The following is a 16,385-nucleotide window of genomic DNA, read 5'->3' on the forward strand; positions in this document are numbered from 1 at the left end:
TACGTTAGGAAGGCAGAGCAGTAGTGGCTGTTTCAGAGCAGTCAAGCCACGTAAATATGTCGTGAGATTACATTACATGGTTCGTGCACTCCCCAAGATGTCAACATGAGTTATGACCATGTCTTTTTTGACAGTTGTACCCGTGCTTCACGTGCAAATGAACTACAGAGTCGTTAGTGACTGACTGACTGACTCTTCTCTTCTACCCTCAGTAACAAGATCCAACTCGACTCAATCGCTGCCAAAGGCTTCTTTACGCGCGGCCATTCTCTTGGCATTCCCCGCTTTCTAACCAAGTCAAAAAGGCGGCATTAATTCTTTACGATTGCCAGCTCAACATGAAAGGCCTTGTAGAAGCAAACAAACGGGGCGGGATGCCGGGTATCAAATAAACCTAGATGGAAATGAAACCCTATCGTTGCAATGCAATCTATCCTCAACGAACAAGGCTCTGAAATGACTTTAATATAAGTACGAGACGAATCGCAATCATCAAAAACGTGGATGCCGACCAGGGTGGCCCCTGGAAAACAGAACAAAACAGCGACCGGGGATGAGGGAGGGATCTTCGTCTAGAAAGATTGGAAGAGAACGAGAACCACCTCGGCACTGGTAGCGGATCATCCGGTGACAAGGTAGGCAATGGCAGGGCAATGGCAGGGCAGTGGGATGCCAGTGGGATGCCATGGCATAGCATAGCAGGCATGACGACTGGCTGTCTCCGTTCTCCGATCATCAGGAACGCGGCAGAAGAAAAATTCGGATGTCCTCGTTTTTTTTTTTGACGCCGATCTTTGTTGTAACCAGACCAACTTTTGAGACCTGGATCTTGGCTAGAAAAGACTCAAAGCAACTCCACCACTGCCTTGGACACACCACAGTAGACCATAGTGCAGACAGTGGAGGCACTGCAGAAACAGAACAGAACAAGGAGAAACAAAGGCGCAAGGAGAGAGAAAAAAAAATACAGGCGGCTGATTGGGTTCATCGACGAAGGAGCAAGCGCCGTGGCGTTATTTCGACCAAAGACGACCGGCCTACTCCTCTCTGTAGTGTACGGATACTTCCTGCACCACCCATTGTTTACTGATTGACCCTTTCTTCTTCCTTTCTCTCATCCGCTACTTCCGACAAAGAAGAAAAAGAATCCAAAACACGATGGCTTGTTTCAACTCTTGATGTTGAGTAACTAACCAAAGGTCCACGGGACTTGGTGTTGCTCTCTTGGTCCCCCTTTTCTCTAGCCCGCCCACTTGCGATGACATTCTTGATGCTTGACAGCTGGCATTCCACTGCAAATTGGCGTAGTGATGACCCAACTGACCCAACTGAACCAATCATCGATGTCTTGGTCCCTTGCAGTAGTCTGCAGTTAGCCTGTTACAGCGCAACGGGACAAACGAGTCAAGAAAGCAATTAGCAAACTTTTTTTTTTCTTTACTCTCCGTCTGTTTCTTTTGGCCACCAAGGGAGAGACACAGAGAAAAACAGGATCAAGGGGGATTTCTTCCAAGGCAGGGTAAGGGTCTTGCATCAATGTACAATTTCCCAAGGCTGATGGGGCGAATCGTCAAGTTGGGGAAATGACAGGCAGATCCTTGTTTTTTTTTTGCTCGGGATATTATGGACTTGTAACGTTAAGCGATATTGGAGCCGTGATTTGAAAAGCCGGGGGAAACCAGCAACACTGAACAAGTGCACAAGTCTGTGCGTGGCATACGTCTGTGATGTGCCGCAACATTGGACGACAAAATGATGCTTATGGTCTCAGATTGCTCTTCCCGCGCTTTGTGCTCCCTGAGGGTCTTGCTCTAGTCTTGTTCTCTTTGCCGCCTCGTCTTCATACTGGGCGCCAAAAAAGAAACCATGGATACCGTTAGTCAGGAACTAAAAAACTGCCCTGGCTTGTCATCTCGTCTCTTTCTTCTTTCATGGCTTGATGACCGCGCCAAATACGAAACAACCTAATCCAAAAGATCCATTCTCTCTTTCTTGTTATTGCAGGATCGATATGAGGGGTTTCAGTGTGGCATCCCTCCCCACACTCGTCATCCGGAGGCTCGGGTGTCATTATTTGACTTGACCTACTCGAGTAGTACAGGCCGTGTCTTATTGGATCGGAACGCTGAGGCCCATCAACGGCTTTTTCCTGCTTCTCTGTCCTTCTCTTGCCTGGGCCCTGGAACCAAGCCTTTTCTCTTACCCCTGGTCTAGTCTAGTCTCTTTAGTTGGGTTTACCCCTGGATCAGAGTAGTCCACATCGGAGCATCTACCATTTGAAACACACAGACTCCGCCCACTTCTTTCACTCGATTCAATGTTGGCGGATCAGGCCAAGCCACGGCCTGAGAGGCTTACGAGCATCGAATTTCCACATGCACATGGGATGACCGCCTGTCGGGATCAACGTAACACGCCATTGTCCAATGAGATCGACACTGCACTCGACATGTCGTACAACTATAATATAACCTTCATTCCGTCCCCATCCGTCTCTTGATCCCTTCTTCTCTCTTCAGACACAACTCAAGTCTTTGTCACTCCTTGCTCCAACAATACACTCATTCACATCCTAGAAGGATTCAACACACTCATTCCAATCCTCCCAACAGTCCTTTCCCTCAAAGACTAAAATCTTTATTTAACAGTCCTGGCGACGTTAACCACAACACATCAACTCAGTCAACTTTAAGCTCAAACAGTCAAGATGCATTTCTCCGCCTTCCTCGCTTCCGTCATGGCCACCAGTGCCATGGCCTCTCCTCACTACAAGGTCGTTACCGAGTACGCCTACGTCACCAAGGTCGTTACTGCTGGCGCCGAGCAGCCCAAGCCCACCTATGTTGTTGAGCAGCCTGCTCCTGTCGAGGCCAAGCCTACAACTCTCCGCTGGGTTAAGAAGCCCAGACAGAGCCACATCCCTGCTCCTCAACCCACATATGTTCCCTCACCCGCCCCCGTCGAGGACGAGGAGCCCGAGACCAAGCAGCCCGAGAAGAAGGAGCCTGACTCCGGCTCTAGCAACGGCTCTCTGACCGCCGACCAGCAGAAGGCTGTCGACCTCCACAACGAGGCCCGCAAGGCTGTCGGTAACGGCCCCCTCGAGTGGGACGACTCTCTCGTCTCCGGCGCCCAGGAGTGGGCCGACCACATCGCCTCTCTCGGCAGCCTGACTCACTCCCAGGGCAAGGACGGTGAGAACCTCTACATGGGCACCAGCTCCACCCCCTTCGCCGATGCCATCGAGGCCTTCCTCAGCGAGAAGAGCCTGTACAACGGCGAGACCATCTCCGGCTCCAACTACATGAGCTTCGGTCACTACACCCAGTGCGTCTGGAAGACCACCACCAAGGTCGGCATGGCTGTCGCCAAGGGCAGTGACGGTGCCTCTTACGTCGTCGCCCGCTACCAGGAGCCTGGTAACATGTAAGTTATCTTCTACCATCAACATCACTGTAACAATCGCTAATCGTTTATCTATAGGATCGGCAGCAAGCCCTACTAAGCTTTCAATAAGCTTATGACCCGGATGCAAGTCTTTTTGTGTTTTTCTGGTTAACGATTCATTGGATATGTGTCTTTCTTCTTCTTTTCTACGACTCATTTAAGTTATGAGATCTACTTATGGGCTTCACGAACTCCCAAACACTCAACAACCCCCACCTTCGCTTCGTTGAATAAAAACATCAGTCACATTTTGTGGCACAACATTTTGTTCTATGTTGATGTTCTGTATATACATCTGGCTTCACGCAATTACGACAATTTGCATTCACTCCCAACATCATGTTTCCCTGTGATAATTTGCCATCGAGTGAGCTTTAGTCATGAAACCGGGTCAACTGTTCCAAAGTCCTTCATATGCATCCTTCCACTTAATCTGAAGCTTTCCGTAGGTTTAAATGCCCAGTCATCCTTGCCCTGCTCAATGTTTACGTACTTTGACGACGTAACCCCTGCCAGAGCATCCTCGTCCGATACAGTGTATCCCACATTTGCTTTTGTCAGTCAAAGTCAGCGGCATCATAGCCGGCATCGGTGGTTCTTTTGTATCCCTACTCTTTGTCCCTGTCGATGTCATGAAAACAAGGACGTCTTGCCGTCGAAAATTCTGTAACATTGTTTGTCTCGGGTTGTGGTCTTGGATAATGTGCTGACTGAGGTGCTCCATTGTACTTTGCCAACACCTTTTTCCTGATGAGATGTCAAGGACATGTATGAGTTTAATTATGTCACCTAACCAGTACACCTAACGGTTTTGGTTAACAGGTTGACAGCGGAATTGTTAACTTGAGAAGGTGATATCAAACTAGCGGCCGTTGAGACTTTACTTCGACAGTAACATCTCCACCAGGTGAATTTACTACTGACCCTAAAGTAATTCAACTCAAACGCTTACAATTTTCAAACTACGACGTGAGAGATGATTCGAGCTTCTGTCAAACATGTGCACAACAACTACAATGCTACTGACTGATTAACATGTTAATGGAATAGCGGACTACATTGCGTCTTCGAGATTACATGCCTACGCTGATAAGGACGCACATTTATCTAGTCTACTTAAATATATCAACTGACAGCAGGCATAGTCTGTGAGCAAAGGGAAACTGCCTGACCCCTATAAGGCCCCACGATACAGTTGTATGGGGACATAATTCGTCGAGGTTCCGTCTCTCTGCACATGTGAGCACATCTATTTCTGACTATGGGCACTGTACATGAAACTGACATGCCATCTGCGAGTTCCAACTGTCGGGCAAACTTTAATCACTGCTCAGTTGGATAAGATTTTAGGTATACTGTAGCTGTGACACAAGTAAACAGTTCAACATTCACATCAGAAATTCTCAAGCATTCATCAAATCATGAAATAATCATTAAAACTTTTTGGGCATCTGCCCTCTTATGTCTATCTGAGGTGTGTCTTCTGGAGTGGCACACAAACCTTCCATGATCTGGCCTTTACCCAGCCCATGAGATATCATTAAACCAATTCATCATCAAAATCTGCGCTTCGCTGAAAACCTTTCCGTTAAACAAGAGACAGGTAGAGTCCAAGTTTCTCGCTAATAGCCAATTTAGCTTACGTACTTGGGGATAGTCTCCAAGACACCATCCTTGGTGATCAGAGCCATGGCCTTAGTCACCTCGTCCAAGAAGCGCTGGTCACCTCGCAAATCGTCACCGAACAGCTCTCGAACGCTCAGAATAGAGCGAGGATCGGGACCGCCCTCCTTGGCAAGAGCCTGAAGCTTCTCGCGCAGGGGGTCGTCAACCTCGAACTTGTTGCCCTTGTCGTCGACACCGTTGATGTAGATGAACCAGGCGGCGGCGACGAAACACAGTCGGCGAAATGGGCCAGTAACCCAGATGTTCTCGGCGATGGAGGGCATGATGAACTGAGGGATCTTGCCGGAAGCGTTGAGGGCGACACGGGGGATCTGGTCCATGATGGTAGGGTTGGAGAATCGCTCCATAAGGGTCTCGCAGTACTTGTCAATGTCGACACCGGGGATCTCGGGAAGAAGGGGCTTGACCTCCTCCTGCATCATCTGCCAGACAAACTTGCGGTAAATGGGGTTCTCCAAGACCTCGTGGACGTACTTGAAACCAGCGAGCTGTCCGGGGTAAGCCATGGCGGAGTGACTGGCGTTGAGGAGACGAAGCTTGTGCTTCTCAAACTGCTCGACGTCGTGAACGTCGGCGACGACCTGGACACCGACCTTCTCGAAGGGAGGACGGCCGTCGGAGAACTTGTCCTCAACAACCCACTGCATGAAGGGCTCGGTCACAACGGGCCAGGCATCCTCAATACCAAAGTTCTCGGCGAGCGACTTGATGTCGTTCTCGGAAGTGCTGGGGGTAATGCGATCAACCATGGCGTTGGGGAAAGCACCCTCCTCGGCGATCCACTTGGCAAGCTCGGGGTTCTTGAGCTTAGCGAAAGACTCGAGCATGCTGCGGGTGATGGAACCGTTCTTCTGCATGTTGTCGCAAGACAAAACGGTGAAGGGCTTGAGGCCCTGCTGGTGGCGGCGGGCAAGAGCAGCGTAGAGGAAGCCGAATGTGCTGATGGGGGCGTTCTCGTTCTCCTTCTTGAGATCGTGCTGGATGTCGGGGTGCTCATCCTTCAATTGATGGGTGTTCTCGTTGTAGTAGTAGCCACTCTCAGTAATAGTGAGGGAGACGATGTGAGTGTCGGGATGAGCCATCTTTGCAATGACGGCCTCACGGTCATCGGGAGCGAAAAGGAAGGAGTTGATGCTGCCGACAACGTCGGCGAAGCTGCCCTTGGCAGATCGCTCAATGACGGTGTAGAGGTGGTCCTGGGCGTTGAGAACATCGCGCATGGCGGCATCGTTGGGACGCAGGCCGATACCGCAGATGGCCCAGTCGCGCTCACCATGCTTCTCGAGCAGCTTGTCGACGTAGACAGCCAAGTGAGCTCTGTGGAAACCGCCGACACCGACGTGGACGATGCCCTCCTTGAGCGACTTGCGGTCGTAGGAAGGGACCTGGACTCTCTGCTCTCCTTGCTGCGAAGCAATGGTGGAGAGGTTGTCGCTGGTGAGCTTTAGGCGTTGTGTCATTTTGGCTGTGTTTTTGGGGGGTTGTTTTTGGGGTAGAGTTAGGGGGGTATCAGGGAGAAAGTAAGGATAGGTTGGGTGAAGGATGAAGAGGAAGAAGTCGCTTTTTTGGTGTTGAGATGAATGAGGAGAAGATGAGGTTCAAGTGTTGAAGAAAAGGAGGAATTAAGTTGTTGAAGAATGAGGTCACCGCTGGATTGGATGCGTTGACCGCCCGCGGGTTATCTAGGGGATTCTAATTGATGAGTGAGACCTGCGGACCTTGAGAATAGCGGGGATGAGGACGGGAAGGTTCCCCCGTGTTCGGTGGGCTCTTGCTTTTTCTGATTCTCCTGCCACCTGCCACCTGCTTTGCACTTGCCTGGCTGCCTGGCACTTCACTTGCTGTCCTTTCTCTCTCTCTGTCGCTCCTTCCCTCTCACCTTTTCGCGTGGTGGCTAAAAACTTGGTGGGGCTCTTGTTTTCTCCAGTGAATGAGCTCAGCTTTTTTTTTTTTTAGTGAGGGGCGAGTGACGTGAAAGGGCCCCATTGTTTAGCTCTATCAGCTTATCATAGCTTTTTGCTTGAATCAATCAATTGTGATGCTTGTCATTCATTCATCCATTTTAATTCATGGACCCTCTTTCTATTTTATTGATGGTGGCGAATGATGCAAGATTTTCATCAATTGTTCCCTGAAAATCTGGATGTGCCACTGCAGAATGATGAACAACACCGAGTAGTCAGTACAGCAGCCATGATGACACTCTTTCCACCGTCAGGGATCCATTTTGCAGCGTCATAGTTGTTATCAATTCTTATCATCACAAAAATGATGCCGCACTATAGCTTCATCAACTAAAAAGCTACAGTGGATACCTCTGCCTCCGTCTTTCCCTTTTCCCCTCACTAAAAGAGAAACAAGCTTGCGCACGTTCAGTTCTAACCTTGAAGGTATCGTGGGGGTTCCCGTCGGTTCCCCTGGAAATACCCTTCAATTGTCCATGTGATCATTCATCCATGTCAGGGACAGTCAGCCTCATGCTTGCGGCTCTCAATTCTATAGGTCCCATGACCGCTGTGTTGAGCTGAGAATAAGGGACAAGCAGGGGTAAGCTGAACCGCCTGGTCCCTGAAACAGCGGTCAACTGTACCTCTTAGGCAGCAGAATAAAAATTGCACCAGAAGAGAACCTTTCAGTTGAGACAATTGGCTTTTTAGCGTGAATGTAACACAAAAAACATATTCAGTCTTGCTTTGCAAACCCAGACAAATTTGTCAGCCTCTAAAAGGACACGAGGATCATCCGATACTCGGAGCAGGCCTGGTAAGCTTGCGTGTCCTGGTCTGGCCTGACTTGGCTGTATACACTTTGAGGCGTCAGATCATACCCGACCAACAACCAGTATGTCAACAACACCTGGCCAGAATAAAAAAACAAAGTTGCGGTGTCAAACGCCTTCTAGGATTGTAGTCGAGAGCGACACTGTCCGACTTTTATTTCAGGCTTTTGACACCGTGGCACTGCTGAGTTGTTCACATACGCGTCCATTCTATAACACGACATCCTATGAGAGAATCTTTGAGATGGAGAGGAAAATACCCCTCATCTTTATTCCAGCCATTATCACGACCAGAATTGATATCAGGTACCTCTTCTGGTCAACTTGGTTCTATAGGTGAAAAGACAAAAGGCTACCAGACTCTGAAGAATACGTTACATTTGTGTTTTGGCGGATATGTTCTCACCGATCTACCTAATCTTTCTAAACGTAACATAATTAAGACCGATTCTATGATGGTCTAGAGAGTCTTGTCACGGACATCTCGGATCTTCCATCGTGGCTTTTCATGGGTCCAGCCGTAGCCGCGACCAACTGCCACTTTGGCGAGCCCCCTGATTTTCACTGCAGCCCTTGCGCTTTCCTTGAGCTCCTATTCGATCCTTTCAGATCGCCTCGGCAATCGTGGTGCAAAGATCTTCATCCGGGGTGTAGATCATCCCTTTGTCTGTATGGGACACACGAGAGTACGGATGATGGCGGTCGAGTTTGGAGGAACCAAGAAAGGCAAACTGTGAGGCATTTTGTTTAAAGCAGTAAATCGGGTCGGAATTAATCTCTTTTTTTGCGAGTCACACGTATTACAATAAGAAAAGCCTACGGTCTACCATGACCGCTCAGAGTCACTAGTGCCTCGACTTCCTCCGTCCTTCTTATCTTCCAGAACTATCTCAACCATATTCGAAACCATAATGCCTTTTTGAACGCCCTTGCTCCCTTCTTGATTCAAGTTGGACATACCGTGTGCCTCTATCTTGACGATGCGCTCCTCACTGTTATTAAACGACATGTTTCCCGATATAGGGTTTCCAGTCGGGGGCCCACGACGGGGGTCGCTGCTCTTGCCACTTCGACCCCCACCCCCGATAGTCTGGAAGCCGGTGGGATACTGGTACGATGGCTTGTGCGATGAGCGGAGTATACTTCCGAAGACTGGCGTGAGCCAGACTCTGAAGAGCGGGAACAGAATCGGTAGATTAGTTGTCATTACAGCCACGAAGGCTTCACGCGTACCCCAGACGCCAGCCAACTGAGCACCATGGACAGGATCCTAAGAATGCATGTTAGATAAAGACCACTTAGGTAAATCCCACATTTTAGACGCACCACTAGAACGAAAACGCTTTTCAAGGTGGCGCAGACAAGCACAAAAATACCTGAACCAAGAACTATACTGGAGGCAATTTTCTTTACAGTCTTTAGACTAGATCCCCAAAGCATGGGAAGTGGAATGGCGATCAAGTATATGTCAGTTGAGACATTGGAGGCAAACGAGGCCCAAACGATGGGTTTCGAAATAGCGGCCTGACAAGCGTCTGTGATGATGTGAGAGCGTATGTCAATAATAGGAGGAAGGGTTGCATACTACCAGGGTCGGGACTAATCTGCCAGTATTTACTAAAAGGTCGACATCCAGCGAAAATTGCTATCATGGTTGCGACGAAGGTACCAATGACCAACGCAAACCCAACATATATACGGATACGATACTGTCGACCAAGGCCATTCTATAAAGTCAGTAATGAGATATAAAAACCTTTAATAGATTTACTTACCGTAAGGCGAGTATAAAAGTATAGCATGGATAGCTTCAGAGACCAAATGAGTGCCGAGTAAATCGTCCAACCCGCGACCTGAATTTTGGAACCAATTACTCTGGCGAAATCGATTAGCGTGGAATAACCTGAAAAGACTGTAAAATATCTACCTGAGATCATATTCAGGATCACTAGGGGATATAGAGGCACGTTCTGCTTCTGACATTCCATTGTTGGCAAGACCATGCGCGAGTATCCCAATATTATAAGCGAGAGTCGTCTGGATAGTGTAGAAGATCTGTCGGTGTTAGAATCACACCAGATATAGTATTAACAATACTTACAATGCTAAGAAGCATCAGATAATCTTCAGATTTAAGACTTCTGAAGCCATCCACCCTCATTCGAGCATAGAATCTTAGAAATGTCGCAACTCCAACCGCGTACAACATCCAGCCCTCAATCACTGGATCAGACATCTTCACTTATTTGAATTATAAGATCTATCACAAAGAAAAAAAGAAAAAAAAAGAAGGAATGAATTGAAGAAAAGAACGAATATCCAAAGATCGACGAAACATGTGCATGTGAAAGCTGCCTGCCGGACACCTCGCCCTGTATGTACCAAACATTTAGCACAACATATTCCCACATCGTCACCACTAAGCCGAGCTGAGAATTACCATCAAATAAGGCATGTGAAAATATGCCCCTGAATTAGTAGAATCGCATCAGTTGATACGATATTGTGTGGATGTTGGTTTGTTAGTGGCTTCGGTGTTCGGGAGCGGGTTTACCTGGGAATGATTCCTACAGGCTCTTGTACCTGACGCTAGCAATGCCGAGACAGCCCAAGTTAGCTCAGTAACTGAAGAAAATGGCGCACGTCTGGTGGGTCGAATGTAAAGAAATTTGCTTCCAACAGTGTGTACTTGAGATGGCGACCGACGACTTGACTCAGTCGTGAATAGATATGGTTTCTGTATCTGATCGTGATACACAAGCAACGGCATTGTAAAGTTTTGTCAGATATGAAAGGTTTTGGTCTAGTGTCGTGCAATCTGGCCATTTGATCCGGGGACGGACATGATCGTAAAGTGGAAGGTGACATTGCTAATACGACCTTATTTCGAAGCCAAGTTCCCCTCCAAATCTCCATCTGACTTTACATAACGACGAGGTCTAGTACCCAATATCAACTGAGGGATGTCAATGTCTTACGTAGAATCTGAGCTAATATTCCACTTTAAATATCACGTTACCACTGACTGCCATTGAGATTTGTAAGTTCACAAGTAAATAAGACAACCGAACAAGTGTCAGCTTGTGCTGACCCCTGGGGCTCGGGTATTGCGGGTTCTCCGAATTACGTCAATCATCCGAGATCGATGTGACTTGGCAATCCTACATAATCACAATGCCTGTATGCGCTGTCAAGAACCCGGCCAGATTCATTATATCCTTCGGACTTGAACCAAACAGCTCTTCCCCTCCTCCTTGGTATAATTTACCAACGGAGGAGTTGAATGCAAAAAGTGCCCAAGTGTCCCACTAACTAGGAGATTTCCCGCCCCGTAGCAACTAATCGTGGATCCTCTTGGGCGATGTGACTCGCGATCTTGGTACTAAGCTAGGCGATATATCAGACTTGGTTTGATGTAGATCCTCCGTACCTCTGCGGGGGAGTGGAGAAATGAATCGGTACGAGCACTGGACGATGGAAGATGCTGTGGTAGGTCACTTGCTGCTGCAATTAGAAAAATGGCAAGGGTTTTCACTGCCTGCCCTGTCTCTCGGTCTTCCTCTGCAATAGCGAGCCTCGGTTGCAGTAACCGATTCGAGACCAATTCTTACACACCCTTGATCTTACTATGCGAATGCTGGTACATAATAGTGGCACGCGTCGGTAAGCCTTTTACGTGGGTTAAATATCTTGGTGGCCCATGTGGGAGTCGAAGATCGTTTTTCTGGAGGATCTTCCCAGCTTAGGGCAAAGTTCTGTGTGTGTTATCCTTTCATGATGCGTTTCACAATCAATTTTGCTGCTGCTGTTACAGCATGGGCTGCTACCGCTACATGTGCAGCCACTTCGTTGATTCGAAGTGACATCTCTGGCACATGTTCCGAAGATCTTGGACAGCTCGGAAAGAAGCTATCAAACTCAGCCAAGATCTACTGCCCCGGATCACCCGAGTTCGAAAAGGCTTCTACTCGTTGGTCTGTTCTGGATGCTCCCAAAGTCAACATCGTTGTTGTACCTGGCACTGAGCAAGATGTTGCTATAACGGTATGCATTTATATGAACGCCTCTAGAATCATATGTAACGAAATTGCCTTTTAGGTCAAGTACGCCAATAAGAAGAGTCTGCCTTTCCTCGCCTTCAACACAGCTCATGGCGCCATCACAACTCTCGGACGAATGGACCATGGTATCGAGATCTACCTGAACCAATTGAACACAGTCGAAGTCGCTGCAGATGGCAAGACTGCTACTATTGGTGGCGGCACGCAGTCTAAGAAGGTCACGGACACTCTTTGGGCAGCCAACAAGCAAACTGGTATGATTCGACGGCTTTTCTCCCATCTTAAGTTCAATTACGGTACTAACCATCAATAGTGACTGGGACCTGCGAGTGTGTTAGCTATATGGGTCCTGGCCTCGGAGGAGGACACGGTTGGCTCCAAGGCCATCATGGCATCGTTGCAGATCAGTGGGTCTCTGTGAATATCGTGCTGGCCGATGGCTCCTTCAAGACCGTCAACAAGGATTCCGATCTTTGGTGGGCCCTCAAGGGTGCCGGTCACAACTTTGGAATTGTGACTTCCGTCACGTCCAAGGTCTATGAGATCCAGCACCGTGACTGGGCCATCGAGACTCTTGTATTTAGCGGCGAACATGTCGAAAAGCTTTACCGCGCAACCAACGAGCATCTGCTCCGCAAGCAGCCCGAAGGTCTCATCAGCTGGAGTTACTGGGTGCACGATCCTACTGCTGACCCTGAGAATGTAAGTTTCGCCCACAGTGGTTCTGATCTCTTCCAATCTAACATCTTTAGCCCATTATTCTCTTCTGGCTGATCCAGGAAGGCGCCAAGGCCATCGACCCCAAGATTTCCAAGCCCTTCCATGATCTTAAGCCCCTGGCCATCAGTCCCGACTCTGGTGACTACCGCGATCTGGCTAGGTGGACTCAAATTGATATTGATGCTCCAGCATGCCAGAAGAGTGGCCTTGTTAACCCTCGTTTCCCTCTGTATCTCAAGGAGTTCAACGTCGCCGCCATGAAGAAAGCATGGGATCTCTTTTCCGCCGAGACTGGTCCAAAGTCTCCCTTCAACACTTCCATCTTTATGTTCGAAGCCTACTCCACCCAGGGTGTCCGTGGTACTAAAGCGAAGGACTCCGCCTTTGCCTTCCGTGGTGAGAACGTTCTCACTGCTCCTTTGATTACTTATAAGCCGGGTGATACTGCGCTTGACGAGAAGGCTGCAAAGATTGGAAACGACCTGCGAGATATCCTTCACAAAAAAACTGGTCAGAGGGATATGGGTGTCTATATCAACTACGCTTATGGCAACGAGAAGCCTACTGATTGGTATGGAGGCGAGAAATGGAGACAGGAGCGTCTGCGGAGCTTGAAGAACAAGTATGATCCTAAGGGTAAGTTCAGCTTCTTTGGTCCAGTTGCTTGACCGAAGGTTGGAATTTGATTTTCGATAATGTCGTATATTTTCAAGAATAAATTTTATATTTTTGATGACTGTCAAATGCGACTTAACAAGAACGTGATATATAAATTGTGTCCAGTATACACCAGGGAGATTATATGCTCAGCTTTAGATCTTTTTTGGTGTCATGTCATTTGACTGTATAGAAGTCAATGTTGGTGGATCATCCCAGAGTATCATTGAAGATCTGACATGTCTGATACCAAAATTAAGGACCAGTCGAGACCTCTCGGAAATGCTCCACATCGACTCACTATATCAGGGTTTTCCGTTAGTAGCTTTCTATGGCTATAATCGTTATATTTATTCATCCGCAAGCGGAGTGCTGTGAGAGAGTAGGACAGAAGCAAATGAGCTCAACACACCACAACAATCGGACTCTAGCAGTTTGCCGTAAGCCGTTTGTCCTCATAGGGATGCGGTTACTGTGGCTGGAAATATGGACTTCACAGGGAAACATGCCATCCAAAAACCAAGTGGGAGCGACTGTTAAGACCCAGAAGACAGGCAAGGCTTTCGGAGTTGACATGCTCCTACAAATGGATTTTGCCGAAATCGCATTGAGCCGCGCGCTTACCTTTGTATTTGAGGGTGTTGGGGACCTATTCTCATCATAGCCAAATCCTTTCCAGCCTTTCCAGTCTCATCAGAACTTCGAGGACGGAAACTCCATCTGCATCTGTGACATCCATTAGAATAGAGTCACAATAAGGCTGGCGCCTAGCACGCAGCAGACTCCTTGTTTGACCTTGATGATACAACAATCGGCTGTCAGTCCTATTTCAGTACATACTGTCAGCAATCCTCCAAGCCATCGACAGGGTCTCTCAGAATGACATTGGTAGTTGGGGGCCGTTTTATGGTCTGTGTGCCACCAAGAGCGAACAAGCTGAAGCACCCCTTGTGCTTCTTTTGGGGGCCATTTTGATATCGAAAAATGTCAAAGCAGTCTTTCAATTTTTGCAACGGTATACCTGCCAGAGAAGTTGAGTTATTTCTGACACCTCCTGAAGGCTTGAGTGTCAGCATAACACTGGTTCCAATTTTAACAATGGTGAAGCTCCAAGGCAGCCGACATGTGAGTTATCACCCCTTTCTAATATGCTTAAGAGCTTATATATCAGCGTTGTCGCAGACCATGTCGGTTGGCTTCTCCCTCTATCATACTTTGTCTCTTGGTAAAGCCTGAATTTTCTTAGCGCAGAGTCTCTAAGACAGCAAGTAAAAAGCAGGAGATTTGAACTTTAAGATGGTAAAGTAAGTACCCTCAGAACCCCATTTACGATCATGGTCTTCCAAACCATCTCTGGGTTAACTTGCTAACAGCAATGTGTATCAGCCCGCCCCCCAAGAAGACTGGCAAAGCACGTCCAGTTACTGGTCCCCATCGTCCGCCGGCCGGTCGTCCTACTCAAAATCCCATCCAAAGACCTCCCGGTTACCAACAAGTTGCCGCACCGAGACGGGTGGCCGGTCGTCCTGTCGTCGGCAGGCAGCCTGTGCCCAATCAGGGAATGCAAATGACACAAATGAGGCGACCACAACAGCAAGCAAAATCTGGAGGTCCAAGGCTTGCCCATGCGACAAAGCCAGGACCACCCAAAGGACATACTTCGAGACCTCAACACGTTCAGCACGTCCAACAAATTCAACATGTCCATCATCAACCAGTCCAGCAAGTTGGACGCGCACCAGCGCCACACCCGGCCGGGGACCATGCTCACAAGAGCGGAAGCTCCTCAAACATGAAATATGTCGCCGGTGGTGTTGTTGGAGGAGCAGCTCTCGGTTTAGGGGCAACTACCATATACAACCAGATGAACAGCTCAACCAACGTTGTCAACCAGGAGCACAACAGTTACTCGTCTGAGAACAACAACTGGCAGTACGACAACTATGAGCAAGACAACCATTACGTCAATAACAGTAACTACTATGACCGCCATTTATCTGATGGCGATGGCAACTATGATGACAACTATGATGACAACTATGATAACAACTATGATAACAACTACGACCCGAATGCTAGGTATGAGAGTGAGGGAAATGACTATCAATACGATGACCAGCCCGGTGACTATACTCAAACACCAGCTCAAGACGCTTCGATGGGCAACAACGGAGGCGAAGAAGAGGACTGCTGCGGTGACTGCGGGTGCAATGACTGTTGCGAGTGTGGCAATTGTTGCGAGTGCGAAAACTGCTGTGAGTGTGAGAACTGCTGTAGCTGCTGCGGAAGCGATGAGAATGGAAATGGTGGGTGCGTGGTTATGTAGATTCATAGGATTATGATTGCGTTTCGTATTAGATAATGTTTAGAGGTTGACAATGATTTACATAATTTTTATTTACGAAGAGAACCTTACCAGTCCCAGCTATCAATTCTTCTGATATCCTATGGAGATGACATGCAGAATAACGCATAGAATACAATTGTGGAGGGTAACATGAACAAGACAATTTACTGGAAACAGAGGACTAGATAGACTCTGTCTGAGCCAGTGTTGGCATGCAGTAGTAGCATAGGATTAGCTCAAAAAGAAAGCTGCGATTCTCGTGTGAACCCTGCTGTCGAAAGCCAAAAAGAAGTGGAAACATCAAAAAAATGTCGGTGGAGAGGCTCGAACTCTCGACCTTTGGATTACCCTGGTGTTTAACCGGGTCATATCTCTATGAGACCAACGCTCTAACCAACTGAGCCACACCGACCTGGTTATTTCGATTCGCATTCAGTAAATATACCCTGTTGCAGTGACAGCCACCGTAACTCCTCTACTACTTCTCGCAAGACGCATATTGAGTTGAAGTGAATCAGATGAAGCAGTGAGAGATAAAACTCAATCATTGCGAAGTAAATCATTATACAAATTAATGGTATGCTGTGTTACTATCATTTCCAAGCCAGTGCATCATACGCCCGATCTAGCCTCTGGCATCTTGCTTTCATATCGCACCTCGCTAGATGTCCTAGACTCTGTTGTTCCG

General features: G+C 48.0%; 6 protein-coding genes and 1 non-coding gene across 7 annotated transcripts; 3 read left to right on the forward strand and 4 right to left on the reverse strand.

Moving 5' to 3' along the window:
• Nucleotides 1–1,876: 1,876 nt before the first annotated feature.
• Nucleotides 1,877–2,420, reverse strand: FGSG_12462 (uncharacterized protein; the record flags this gene model as incomplete). Its single annotated transcript, XM_011324125.1, is given in 3 exon segments — nt 1,877–2,198; nt 2,204–2,269; nt 2,359–2,420. Coding segments are annotated over 3 exon segments (450 nt in total).
• A 105-nt stretch (nt 2,421–2,525) lies between these two features.
• FGSG_03312 (uncharacterized protein) lies at nt 2,526–3,847 on the forward strand. Its single transcript, XM_011324126.1, has 2 exons — nt 2,526–3,426; nt 3,484–3,847. The coding sequence occupies exons 1-2, from the start codon at nt 2,708–2,710 to the stop codon at nt 3,503–3,505; spliced, it is 741 nt and encodes a 246-aa protein (XP_011322428.1). The 5' UTR covers nt 2,526–2,707; the 3' UTR covers nt 3,506–3,847.
• Nucleotides 3,848–4,857: 1,010 nt separating this feature from the next.
• Nucleotides 4,858–6,775, reverse strand: FGSG_03311 (uncharacterized protein). The gene has a single exon (XM_011324127.1). The coding sequence runs from the start codon at nt 6,591–6,593 to the stop codon at nt 5,082–5,084; it is 1,512 nt and encodes a 503-aa protein (XP_011322429.1). The 5' UTR covers nt 6,594–6,775; the 3' UTR covers nt 4,858–5,081.
• Nucleotides 6,776–8,735: 1,960 nt separating this feature from the next.
• Nucleotides 8,736–10,148, reverse strand: FGSG_03310 (uncharacterized protein; the record flags this gene model as incomplete). The annotated part of the gene is made up of 6 exons (XM_011324128.1): nt 8,736–9,182; nt 9,239–9,447; nt 9,498–9,639; nt 9,688–9,835; nt 9,894–9,967; nt 10,014–10,148. The coding sequence occupies 6 exons, from the start codon at nt 10,146–10,148 to the stop codon at nt 8,736–8,738; spliced, it is 1,155 nt and encodes a 384-aa protein (XP_011322430.1).
• A 1,538-nt stretch (nt 10,149–11,686) lies between these two features.
• On the forward strand, nt 11,687–13,544 carry FGSG_03309 (uncharacterized protein). Its single transcript, XM_011324129.1, has 4 exons — nt 11,687–11,956; nt 12,011–12,227; nt 12,287–12,675; nt 12,726–13,544. Exons 1-4 carry the CDS (start codon nt 11,690–11,692, stop codon nt 13,359–13,361), a joined length of 1,509 nt encoding a protein of 502 aa, XP_011322431.1. The 5' UTR covers nt 11,687–11,689; the 3' UTR covers nt 13,362–13,544.
• A 1,670-nt stretch (nt 13,545–15,214) lies between these two features.
• On the forward strand, nt 15,215–15,791 carry FGSG_03308 (uncharacterized protein; the record flags this gene model as incomplete). The annotated part of the gene is made up of 2 exons (XM_011324130.1): nt 15,215–15,660; nt 15,776–15,791. The coding sequence occupies 2 exons, from the start codon at nt 15,215–15,217 to the stop codon at nt 15,789–15,791; spliced, it is 462 nt and encodes a 153-aa protein (XP_011322432.1).
• A 215-nt stretch (nt 15,792–16,006) lies between these two features.
• Nucleotides 16,007–16,109, reverse strand: FGSG_20612. The gene has a single exon. It is a non-coding gene; the product is annotated as a tRNA-Met (tRNA).
• Between the last annotated feature and the right edge of the window lie 276 nt (nt 16,110–16,385).

Source organism: Fusarium graminearum, chromosome 2 (assembly GCF_000240135.3).
Source record: "Fusarium graminearum PH-1 chromosome 2, whole genome shotgun sequence".
NCBI lineage: Eukaryota > Fungi > Ascomycota > Sordariomycetes > Hypocreales > Nectriaceae > Fusarium > Fusarium graminearum.

Bases quoted from the DNA above. Each gene is read 5' to 3' on its own strand.
- FGSG_03309 (XM_011324129.1), top strand. From the start codon at position 11,690: ATGCGTTTCACAATCAATTTTGCTGCTGCTGTTACAGCATGGGCTGCT. The intron at 12,228-12,286 runs GTATGATTCGAC...AACCATCAATAG, and splicing joins GGCAGCCAACAAGCAAACTG to TGACTGGGACCTGCGAGTGT. The intron at 12,676-12,725 runs GTAAGTTTCGCC...TAACATCTTTAG, and splicing joins CTACTGCTGACCCTGAGAAT to CCCATTATTCTCTTCTGGCT.
- FGSG_03311 (XM_011324127.1), bottom strand. From the start codon at position 6,593: ATGACACAACGCCTAAAGCTCACCAGCGACAACCTCTCCACCATTGCT.
- FGSG_03312 (XM_011324126.1), top strand. From the start codon at position 2,708: ATGCATTTCTCCGCCTTCCTCGCTTCCGTCATGGCCACCAGTGCCATG. The intron at 3,427-3,483 runs GTAAGTTATCTT...GTTTATCTATAG, and splicing joins TACCAGGAGCCTGGTAACAT to GATCGGCAGCAAGCCCTACT.